Source organism: Hemiscyllium ocellatum, chromosome 39 (genome assembly GCF_020745735.1).
Source record: "Hemiscyllium ocellatum isolate sHemOce1 chromosome 39, sHemOce1.pat.X.cur, whole genome shotgun sequence".
Lineage (NCBI taxonomy): Eukaryota > Metazoa > Chordata > Chondrichthyes > Orectolobiformes > Hemiscylliidae > Hemiscyllium > Hemiscyllium ocellatum.
The window spans coordinates 1,297,131-1,309,649 of record NC_083439.1 but is presented as its reverse complement, the minus strand read 5'-3'; the positions used below and the strand labels follow the sequence as shown (position 1 = coordinate 1,309,649).

Here is a 12,519-nt window from a genome sequence, read left to right as displayed (position 1 = left end):
TCAGAGTACATCAGCCACAGTCTCAATGCAGAATGGGCAGTAAGGACTAAATTCCTGCTTCTGTTTTTTTAATGTTCAGGAAATTTCCATGACTTTCCAGACAGAGAATATTTGAGATACAGCATATGTTCCATAACACATTTTTTGACAGGGGCCTGGCAGAGAGCGGGGATACGGCAGGAACTGGGCGACAAGGCAAGAGATTCGCCTCCCTTCCCAAAGACAGATCCTCAGTAACAGCTTGTGACCTCTCCCCCAAACCGAGGGACCCCATCTCTCACCGGAGCCCGGGTCCTCCTCCTCGTCCTGCATCCCCAGCTCCTCCTCACCTTAGCCTGGCTCTCCTCCTGGATGCTGTGGGCCGGTTCCCTCTGCTCCTTGTTGGCCAGGGGCCGGCAGCCGGTCATGGAGCCCGAGCGCTCTGTCCTGATGAAGAAGCCGGCCAGGGCTCCGCTCTGCTGGGAGGCCGCGGTGGTCTGATGCGGGGAGTTGGAGCCGTCCGAGTCCCGGCAGTACACCACCCCGCTCTGGGACACATGGATACTCGGAGCGCAGCCCATGGCGAGCGGCCGGCTCCAGCCTCCCTGCCGGCCCCGGGCCCAGCCCCGGCCCCGGGCCCTCCTCAGGCCCAGGGGCAGCCGAGCATGGTGTCCCGGCGCAGGGAGAGTCCCCACCGGAGCCGGGCCCCCGGGGAGATGGAGTGAGGGGGGGGGGGGGGGCTGGTGTCACAGCCGCATGGCCCCCGGGCTCAGGGACCGGACCGACTCTCTCCCACTCCCCCCCGGGGCTGGCCGCAGCTCCACGATCCCCCGGGAACAGATCCTCCGACTCGGTCACCGCCCGCGTGTAGATCCGCAGCTTTCTCCCGGGTCCGCCTGCCCTCTGACCCCACTGCTGCTGACGTCAGCGCCGGACGCGCTCTGATTGGACGCTGAAGCCGAGGCGGGAACTCCCCCATCATTGACCCCGCCTCACTGACCCCCCATTACTGACCCCTGACCCCTCCAGACCTCCCCTCACTGACACCTCCTTACTGACCCCTGACCCCTCCAGACCTCCCCTCACTGACCCCTCCTTACTGACCCCTGACCCCTCCAGACCTCCCCTCACTGACCCTGCCACACTGACCCCTGACCCCTCCAGACCTCCCCTCACTGACCCCGCCACACTGACCCCTGACCCCTCCAGACCTCCCCTCACTGACCCTGCCACACTGAGCCCCCCCCTCCCGAGACCCCCAATCGATCTCCCAGTCACTGACATCCCCTGCTCATTGACGCCCCTCTCACTGACCCCCTCATTATTAATGCCCCTCACTGACTGCCCACAGACAGACCCGCCTCACTGACCCCCCAACCCCAAGACCGCCCCAACTGCTCCACTGACCTCCCCCCCGTTACTGACCCCACAGCAAGGAGCCATCCCTGCTAACTGACCCCCCTCACTGACCTTCCCAACCGATATTCCCAGAGACCCCATCAAAGACTGACCCCATCTCACTGAGACCCCTTCCCTCACTGAACCCCATTCACTGACTCCTCCCCTTACTGACCAGTCACACTGATGCCCCAAGACCCCTCCTCTCACCAACACCCCTCACTGACCCCTTCCAGAGAAACCTCACTCAACACCCTTCATTGATGCCCCCCAAAATGCCCCTCACATATGCCCTTTCACTCACTCCTCTCACTGACACCCCACACAGAACCCCTCCCAACAAACTCCCCTCATGATCCCTTCACTGAACCTCCACAGAGCCCCTTCACTAACCCCGACCCTCCTCATGGACCCACTTACCCCATCTTTCAGAACCCCCCCCCCACCAACAGACTCCCCATCACTGATTCCACAATCCCCCTACCCAGAACTTGTGCCCAACTTACAGAGAGATGGCTGCAGAATTAGATAGATGGCAGAGTCCTGTGGAGTGTTACCAACCAAAGAAACCTTGTGGTGCAGATGCATAGTTCCTTGAAAGTGGAGCCATAGGTAGACAGGGTAGTGAAGAAGGCATTTGGTACACTTGTCTTTACTGATCAGTGCATTGAGTACAGGAGTTGGGAGGTCATGCTGTGGCTGTACAGGGTATTGTTTAGGCCACTATTGGAATACTGCATGCAATTCCGGTCTCCCTTCTGTAGGAATGATGTTGTGAAACTTGAAAGGGTTAAGAAAAGATTTACAAGGATGTTGCCAGTTTGAGCTACAGGGAGAGACTGAATAGTTTGGGGCTATTTTCCCTGGAGCATCAAAGGCTGAGGGGTGACCATATAGAGGTTTATAAAAAACATGAGGAGCGTGGATAAGGTGAATAGCCAAGATCTTTTTCCCAGTGTATGTTCAAAGGAGTTCCAAACTAGACAGTATAGGTTTAAGTGAGAGGGGAAATGTGTTAAAAGGGATCTAAAGGACAACTTTTTCCCACAGACAATGGTACATGTATGACATGAGCTACCAGAGGAAGTGACGGAGGCTGAACAATTACTACATTTAAAAGACATCTGAATGGGACTATGAATAGGAAGAGTTTAGAGGGATATGGCCAAATGCTGGCAAATGGGACTAGATTAATTTAGGATATCTGCTCAGCATGGATGAGTTGGTCCGAAGGGTCTGTTTCTGTGCTGTACAACTCAATGACTATCTGCATAATTTCCGTTGTTCAGAAATGATAAAATTGCATTATTAGCAGTTCTAAGAAGACTTACTCATCCTGAAATGATGGTTTATCAAATAATGAAAAGTTGAGCAGGTTAGGCCTGTATCCATTGGAGTTAAGAATAATAAAAGAAGATCTTATTGAACACAGAAAGAACCTGATGGGATTTGACTGAAGCTGTTCAACGAGGGAACACATTTTCAAACTTAGGGGTTTCCCATTGAAGGCTGAGAAAGGAGCATTTTCTTTTTCTCTCTGAGATGGTTAGCCTTATAATTCTCAAAAGACCATAAGATATAAGAGCAGAATTAAGCTCCATTCAATCATGGCTCATTTGTTTCTTAGCCCCATTCTCCTGCCTCATCCCTGTAATTCTCTACTAATCAAGAACCTATCCATCTCTATCTTAAATACAATCAACAATTGACCTCCACAGCCCACTGTTGGGTTCCACAGATCTACCACCCTCTGGTTGAAGAAAGTCCTCCTCATCTCAGTTGTAAAGGGTCAACCCTTCACTCAGAAGCTGTGCCCTGGGATCCTATGTGAGTCAATGGGCTGAAAAATGGCAGATGGGGTTCAATCTGGTTAAATGCAAGGTATTGCATTTTGGTACAACGAACAAGGGTAGGACTTATACAATTAATAGTCCAGCCTTGGGAGTGTTGTAGAACAGGGGTAGGTAGGAGTTCAGGTACATGGTTCTTTGAAGTTTGCATCACATATAGACAGAGTGTTTAAAACGGCATTTGGCATGCTTGTCTTAATTGTTCAGTCCTTTGTGTATACAGTTAGAAGTCATGTTGAGGTTGTACAGGACATTGGTGAGGCTTCTTCTGGAATACTGTGTCCAGTTCTGGTTGTCCTGTTATATGAAGGATATTATTGAGTTGGCAAGGGTTCAGAGAAGATTTACCAGGTATGGAAGGTTTGAGTTAGAAATAAAAGCTGGATAGGCTGGGACGCTTTCACTGGAGCTGTAGGGGATTGTGAAGCGACTTCATAGAAGTTTATAAAATAATGAGGGGTATAAATAGAGTTAATAGTAGTTGTCTTTTCCCTAAGATGAGGGATTTCAAGACTAGGTGAATGGAGACAGATTTAAAAAAGACTTGAAGGAAAAAGTTTTAACACAGAGGGGGTTCGCCTGTGGAATGAACCTCTTGAGGGAGTGGTGGATGTGGTTAAAATTATAACATTTAAAAGACGTTTGGATCGATACATGAACATGGGCCAGGATCAGGTAGATGGGACTAGTTTGGGATTGTATTCTGCTTGGGCTTGTTGGACCGAAGGGTCTGTTTCTGTGCTGTATGACTCTATGATTCCATGAATACAGACCCAGAGTCATCAGCTGCTTCTTACATGACAAACCCTTCGCCCCTGGGATCATTCTTATAAACTTATTCCGGACCCTTTCAATGGCCAACACATCCTTCCTTAGATGCAGGGCACAAAACTACTCACAATATTCCAAATGTGGTTTAACCAGAGCCTTATACAACCTCAGCAATACATCTCTGCTCTTGTATCCTAGCCTTCTTGTAATGAAAGCTAACATTGCATTGGCCTCCATACTGCCAACTGAACCTGCATGTTAATCTTCAGGGAGTCTTGAACTAGGACATTTAAGTCCTTTAATGCTTCAGATTTCTGAAGCCTTTCACCATTTAGATAATAGTCTATGCCTCTATTCTTCCCACCAAAATGTATACCTTTACACTTTTTCACATTGTATTCCACTTGCTCCTCCTCTGCCCATTCTCCTAACCTGACCTTCTACAGCTTCCCTGCTTCCTCAAGTCTTCTTGCTCCTCCACCTATCTTTGTGTCACTTGCAAAATTAACAACAGCACCCACAGTTCTTTCATCCAGATCATTAGTGTATAACATTAATAGTTTTGGTCCCAACATGGAACTCCACTAGCCACTGGCTGCCATCCTGAAAAAGACCCCATTATCCCCACTCTCCGGCCAGTCAACCAATTCTAAGAGAGGTCTGGAGGCTGGGTCTTTGAATGTATTCAAGGTTGGGTGAAATAGATTTTTAATCAACTGCAGAGTCAAGATTAAGGGATTGTAGGAAAGTGGAGTTAAGGCCACGCTCAAATCAGCCATGATCTTATTGATCGGCAGAGCAAGCTTAAGGAGCTAAAAGGCATACTCCTGTTTCTGATTTTTGAATTAAACAATTCATTGAAGGGCAAACAGTTTGAGAACACCGTTAATAAAGCATTACATTTTCTGGATCATAAATAAGAGCAAAGAGTATAGAAGGAGATTATCCTTTATAAATGACTGGTTCGGCCTCAACTAGTATATTGTGCTCGGTCGTCAGCAATGAACATCGACAAGGATGTAAAGGTTTTAGAGGGGGTGCAGAAAAAAAATCATAAGAATGGTTCCAGTAACGAGGAACTTCCATTATTGGATAGATTATAGAAACTGGGACTGCTCCTTGGAAATGAGGGATTCAAACTCCATGAAGGGTCTGGTCAACAGTAATTGTGGGCGTTGGAGCATCAAGAATCAAAGCATACATTTAAGGGCAGCATGGTAGCTCAGTGTCAGCACTGCTACCTCACAATGCCACCAGGACCCAGGTTAAATCTAACTCTTGGGTGACTGTCTGTGTGGAGCTTGTGTATTCTCCCCATGTCTGCGTAGATTTCCTCCCACAGTCCAAAGATGTGCAGGTTAGGTGGATTGGCCATTGGAAATGCATGGTTGGGGTGGGTTTAGGTGGGATACTCTTGAGAAGGTTGGTGTGGACTTGAAATACCTGCTTCCCCACTGTAGGGATTCTATGACAGAAAAAAATTATGGGGTCATGAAGACAATTGTGTGCAGTGGTTGATTAACATCTGGAATGGGCTCAGTGGTGTATTGGAGTCAATTGTGGCTTTCAAAGGCGAGTTCATTCCCCAGACACACTGTGCAGGATGATGGGTCAAGTGTACGAGGGAACAGGGGTCTGGCCATTGCCCCGAGTAACCGCTCTGTTCAGGAGACAGAGGGAATCCATTGCCCGGTCCTTGGAACTGAGCTGCCAGGGAGGGGACATGAATGGCATTCAGGTCCCGCTCTCACACTGGCTGGCTGCGGTCAGAGAGCCAGAGAAATGTACAGCACAAAAACAGACCCTTTGCTCCAAATCATCCATGCCAACCAGATATCCTAACCTAAACTAGTGCCATTTGCCAGCACTTGGCCCATTTCCCTCTAAATCCTTCCTTTCATATAGCCGTCCAGATGTCTTTTAAATGTTGCAATTGTACCAGCCTCCACCACTTCCTCTGGCAGCTCATTTCTTACACGTACCACCCTCTGCCCCTTAGGTCCCTTTTGTATCTTTCCCCTCTCAGCCAAACCTATGTCCTCTAGATCTGGACTCTCCACCCCAGGGCAAAGACCTTGTCTATTTATCCTATCCATGCCCCTCATGATTTTATAAACCTCTATAAGGTCACACCTCAGCCTCCAACACTCCAGGATAAATAGCCCCAGCCTATTCATCCTCTCTTTATAACTCAAATCCTCCAACCCTGACAACATCCTATTAAATCTTTTCTGAACCCTTTCAAGTATCACAACATCCTTTCGATTGGAGGCAGACCAGAATTGCGTGCAGTTTTCCAACAGTGGCCTAACCAATGTCCTGTACAGCCACAACGTGACCTCCCAACTCCTATATTTAATATTCTGACCAATAAAGGAAAGCATACCAAACACCTTCTTCACTATCCTATCTATCTGCAATCCTACTTTCAAGGAGCTATGAACCTGCACTCCAAGGTCTCTTTGTTCAGCATCACTCTCTAGGGTCTTACCATTAAGTGTATAAGTCCTGCTTTGATTTGCTTTTCCAAAATACATTTACCTGAATTAAACTCCATCTGCCACTCCTCAGCCCACTGGCCCATCTGGTCAAGATCCCACTATAATCTGAGGTAACCTTCTTTGCTGTCCACTACATTCCAATTTTGGCGTTATCGGCAAAGTTACTAACTATAACTCCTCCGTTCACATCCAAATCATTTATGTAAATGACAAAAAGTAGTGGACCCAGCACTGATCCTGTGGCACTCCACTGGTCACATTCAAATTGAATTCCCACCAAATTCACCACGCCACAGAACTTGTGTAAACATTTGACTCTCAAACACAAAGCCGAACTTCAATCCATTCAAACAATTTAAACTCAACACCGGAAAGAAGATGCAATTAAGCTTTTATTGAGAATAACAAATGAACTAAAAATCACTTACAATCTTCATAACATATTGCAGAAAAATACGAACAAACCATTGAATTATTGCATACTAAACCTCATCTTTACTGAGAGGATCAAATTTTCAACACAGTCATCTTTTTTTAATGGAAAGAAATAGTGTTTGCTATTGAGCTGCTAAATCCTATCGCACAGTTCCGAGGAAAGAGTGGCCTATGAAGATTACCAGGAGGGAGGGGGGTCATCTGGGATTCAGACCAGGGTGTTGTGGTTATGTCTGCTTCAAGAACAGAATTCCCAACTTCCACTAACGGAAGTTAGTCCCAAGAAGTGGGTGTCAAATCAGTCTCTGGGACTGGCTCCTTTCTATATATGAAAATGTTCCAACAGCAAAATTCAAGAGGACCAAAAAAATGCAAAACCCCTACCAGCAAAAGTGGGCAAAGAAATGCTTACGTATCCTGAGAAAGGGTCATTGGACCCGAAACATTGAATTTGATTTCTCTCCACAGATGCTGCCAGACCTGCAGAGCTTTTCCAACACCTCCTGTTTTTGTTAAAGTTAAAAATCACACAGCATCAGGTAATAGTTCAACAGGTTTATTTGGAAGCATTAGCTTTCAAGATACTGCCTCTTCATCAGGACCACAAGAGACAGAATTTATAACAAAAGGTTACAAAAAACTGTGCCATGTTCTTTGCAACCTGTAACACATTATCAATGAGGATGGGCACCTCACTAAGACCTTCCCCACACCTCCACTTCTCACCTGAAAACAACCACCAAACCTCAAACAGACCATTGTTCACAGCAAACTGCCCAGCCTTCAGGACAATACTGACCACAACATCATACAACCCTGGCAAGAGAACCACTGCGAGACACGTCAGAGTGTCAACATGGCTACCGCCATTACACGTGAGGACACCACCCACCGTGTACACAGCAGGTACTCATGTGATTCAGCCAACATTGTCTATCGCATTCGCTGCAGGCAAGGATGCCCTGAGGCATGGTACATTGGGAGACCAAGCAGAGGCTATGACAACGGGGATGAATGGACACCATACAACAATCACCAGGCAAGAGTGTTCCCTCTCAGTCAGGAACTTTTCAGCGGTTGAGGACATTCAGCCTCAGATCTTCGGGTGACCAGCCTCCAAGGCGGACTTCAGGACAGGCAACATTGCGAACTGACTGAGCAGAGGCTGATAGCCAAGTTCAGTACCCATTGGAATGGCCTCAACTGGGACCTTGGGTTCATGTCACACTACAGGTGATCCCACTGCACTATTCACTCTCTCAACACACACACACAAACATCTACATATTCACACACTCTCTCATACATCAGCTTTCTCTCATGTGTACATACGTACTCCTGCCACACTCTCACCCACGCACACACCCTCTCACAGACTTACATTCCATCTCTCTCTCTGTCTCTCTCACACACACACACACACGCACACACACGTAAGTTTGTGGGGTGAATTTGTATTTGTAGAATTACATTTTATTTTGCTCACAAACTGCATAAATCCATTTAAGATTCTGTAAATCCCACTTTACAAATAGAACCAGTCTGACTCAACATTGGGACACAGACAGACTTTAACCTCACACCTTTAATGCATTGTCTGAGCTGAGATGGCACCTATTCTTAGAAAAGCTGAAGCTATCTTGAGAATATAACTTAAAAGAAGTTCTAGGATTTATATATTGAAGAATCGAAACCAGCATATCCCATTGTAAAAGATGAAAGCCTTAATCTAAATCTGTTTAATAGATCATTACAGCTCCATGACACTGTAACCCTTTTGCTATAAATTCCATGTCTTATGGTTCTGTTCCACAACTACCTGAAGACGACGCAGTGCCTCGAAAGCAAGTGCTTCCAAATAAACCTTTTGGACTATAACTTGGTGTCTTGTGATTTTTAACTTTGCCCACCCCAGTCCAACACTGGTATCTCCAAATTATGTTTTTGTTAAGGAAGGGTTAACTCCAGTTCCTGAATAGCAAGCACTTTCCAAACAGTCAGATTGCAGCACCCTCCCATGGACTAGTGTTTTTAAAGCCGTCTCTATTCTTCTGCTGTCTGATCCAAGGATCAGTTTACAACAGTAAAATCCCTGAAGTAAACAGCTTTAAATCTGTGAATACCATCTTTTTTAAATGATTTCTAAACAGAAAACTACAGCACAACTGTTAGTTGCTGGCAGTGTTTGAGGGACAGTACGGCAACCAGGTTCCAGGGTTCAACTGACTCCAGCATTCAAACAAAACCTAGAAGGAACATTTTGAGACCTAAAACAAAATAGTTGAGGACAGAAATTATTGTATTCGTATTCAAAAGACTCGTTAACTTTTAAAACGGCTTCACAAAAAGGAATCCCACATTTGGCTGATTGAATATTATGCAAAGTATTAGCAATCATCCTGTGATCTTCAGCCAAGCGCTGAGATGTCATTGTAAAGCAGCAATTACACAGATTTGCCCAGTCATTGTCCAGAAAGAGATGTGATTTGAGCACCAGCTGGCACGGTGTGCCAACATTTACAGAATTTGGCAAATCATTTGCCTTGATTTGGCCGTCAAATTGAGACAAGAGACATTTTGTTTTTATATGGGTTTTGTACAATTGCCAATTCAAACATCAAATACAAATATGGTCCTTAATAAAATTCCTGTCAATTTAACAAAAAATATAAAATGATCCAGTGTAGTAACTAACCAAATTTCCAGTAATGAGAATGTCATGTGTGAAGGGAAGAGCAGGTATAGCCTGTCAATTCCCTGAAACAACTGCTGACTTTCACAGGGGAAGTTGCAATGCCAGTCTCATTAGAAGAAGAGGAAATGTTTGGAAGCTAGCCAGAGGACCTCTGTTGTAGATCACAAGGGAATTTTAACACGTTCTCTGAAAGGAAGAATAAATGATGAAAGGAAGCTTTAAGCAAAAAAGCATTCTTCAAAATAAACCTAGAGTTCATGCATGTGCTTGACCAAAGTGATTCACCAGCTTGTGTTGGTGTTCAGGCCCAATTCCAGTTATCAGAGGGAAATGAAGAGGCCATTCCAGCCTTTAAACTTGTTCTGATATTATGTTAGATCAGTTACTAACCTTGACTACCAACAATTTCTCCATATCCATCTTTTCTGGGGGAGCATTTAATTTCAACAACCGATCGATATGATTAGTTACAGTAGAAAGAATGGTAAAAGGCAATATTATTAAAAGGTTATAATTTTAAAGGGGGTGGAGGAACAAACAAAGCTGGGAAGTATATTAACAGCAAATTTGATGATAATAAGACAAATTGAGAGATTGTGGCATAAGTGTATGGGATCATTGGCTTTATTCATAGAGGCATGAAATACAAAAGCAAATGGCTGATTTATTGTGTATAATTCCACAATTTAGGAAGGAGTTTGAGGTCTTGGGGAGAAAGCAATGGAGTTTTATTAGAATGGGTCCTGGGATAACAGACTTCAGATGAGAGAGAGGAGAAACTACAGACACTGCAGAAGGATTAGTAATTTAAGAGAATACATTTAACACAGGTGGCAAAAAACCCAGAGGTGAATTGAGGAAGAAGACTTTCCAGAGAGAGTTGTTTTCATCTCCAGCATATCGTCTATAAAATGCAGAGGAAGGATATTCAGCAACAGATCTCCCAAAGGAATTGATAAATATTTGAAAGACATAATGGTCAGGGTAGTGGAGGAAAAGCATGGGAGTGAGGAACTGTCTTGTTCTTACAAATATTAGACATAGGCACAATGGAGCAAATGGCCTTGGTGCTGTGTCAGTCTAAACCCCAACCCCTTTGTGTGGAGTTTTTGCTGGCATTACCCCCAATGGCTGAGCTCAAAGTTTGAAATAATTCACATGTTTAAGATTCCCCCAAGCAGAATTTTACTCCATCTGCTCTATCACATCCTTCAATTTTATTAATCACCTTAATTAATGTTTATCTTCTACCATTAAGTAAATATAAGTCTAGTCTATGAAACCTATTTTGCCAGAACACCGTATTTAACAAACAAAATTTTCATCTCTTTGTATTCCAGGCCCCTGAAATAAAGATCAATTTTTCAATAGCGTTTTAATTATTAATGACATGATCCCCTACAATACTCAGTCAAAATATGATTGGAGAGTGCCATGGCGACGAATGTCACATGTCCAGCAATGGAAGCCTCCCCCCAATGAATTTGCATGGCGGATGGCGACTTTAATTGTTGCAATTCCTGGAGAAGGAAAACAAGAAAAACATTGAGTTAATAGTAGCCTAGTTACCTGATAACCCTAATGTGGCCTTACAACAGCAGTAATATGATTCACTGAGCTGTAATTCTCACACCAAAATCTGAAGATCCATGAGGACAGGACCCATTGCTTCAATGGTATGAGCTGGTAGGTGGGAGCTTGGGAAGCAGGGACACAGTAACAGGGCCTGACGCACTCATATGGAGATCGGTAAGCAATCATTGGGCAAGTTCTGGCACCAAGGTAATTCCAAAAGCAGAAAAATAACAAATAACCAGAGCCTTGATTAAGAATCCCAAAAGAAAAGACAAAGAGCTCCCAGAGGCAATGTGAATTGATTAAATAAGCAGGCAAGGAAGGAGTCCTCACGTTAGCACATTAAGACTCGAGAATGTCAAATCTTTTGCACCTTGTTCACTGAGTACAGCAGCTGGGCCTCAGATTAAAGTTACTGTCTGCATTACTGGTTGTGTCCCGAAGTCAGGTAGCAGGTTAGTCAAAGGCAGAGAGGGTGCAACAACCCTGAACACACCAGCTGTGAAATATATGGGTGAACAGTGGAGAATCACACCGAATGATGCCAATGTTCCCAACATTGAGCCTAATTCTACTCCAGGAGTGGTGATGAGGTGAAATTTTTCAACAAACACATTGCTGAATCTATCTTGCTCCTTTCAAATGAAAAATGATTAAATTTTCATGTTTCCAATCACATCAATGCTCACTCCACCCTGCAGTCCTGGTAAAATTTAATGTAAATCCTTTTAAGAGGACATCAAGAACTTAACATTCAACAAGATAAATTTGTAAAGAATTTGTAAGATTATAATTTAGATGAGGTTTCAAAAAACACTAAGCCATTTGAAAAGTGAACCTTTAACTGTAAAAATAACAAATACACTTACAGAACAGACATTAAGGAAGATACCATTGAATCCCTACAGTATACAAGCAGGCCATTTAGCCCATCGAGTCCACACTGACCCTCTGAAGAGCATCCCACCCAGACCCACCCCTCAACCCTTCATAAAACGGAGTAACTAAAATCAGCTTGATTTATGTTCATCATACTGTAGTCTTAACATTCATGTGGCCATTCAATTCCTGACTCAAATTGTTTTTTCTGGAAGGAGAGATGAGTCTGATTAGCTAACTGACTAAAGGCAAAGTTAAAATTTAATTGGAAGCACACTAGCTTTCGGAGCGACACTCCTTCATCAGGTGGTTGTGGAGTATAACATTGTAAGACACAGAATTTATAGCAAAAGTTTACAGTGTGATGTAACTGAAATTACACAGTGAAAAATACTTTGATTGTTAAGTCTCCCATCTGTTAGAATGACCGTGATAG

At 44.5% G+C, this 12,519-nt stretch overlaps 2 protein-coding genes across 2 annotated transcripts in view; both read right to left on the bottom strand.

Annotated features, from left to right (window-relative positions):
• Window positions 1–877, bottom strand: part of pde8a (phosphodiesterase 8A) — a 118,828-nt gene extending 117,951 nt beyond the window's left edge. Inside the window, exon 1 of the mRNA XM_060853287.1 lies at window positions 330–877. Within this exon, the coding sequence (XP_060709270.1) occupies window positions 330–560 (231 nt within the window). The 5' untranslated portion in view covers window positions 561–877. The remainder of the gene's footprint in view (window positions 1–329) is intronic.
• Window positions 878–6,873: 5,996 nt separating this feature from the next.
• Window positions 6,874–12,519, bottom strand: part of gatm (glycine amidinotransferase (L-arginine:glycine amidinotransferase)) — a 50,231-nt gene continuing 44,585 nt past the window's right edge. Inside the window, exon 9 of the mRNA XM_060852832.1 lies at window positions 6,874–11,149. Within this exon, the coding sequence (XP_060708815.1) occupies window positions 11,037–11,149 (113 nt within the window). The 3' untranslated portion in view covers window positions 6,874–11,036. The remainder of the gene's footprint in view (window positions 11,150–12,519) is intronic.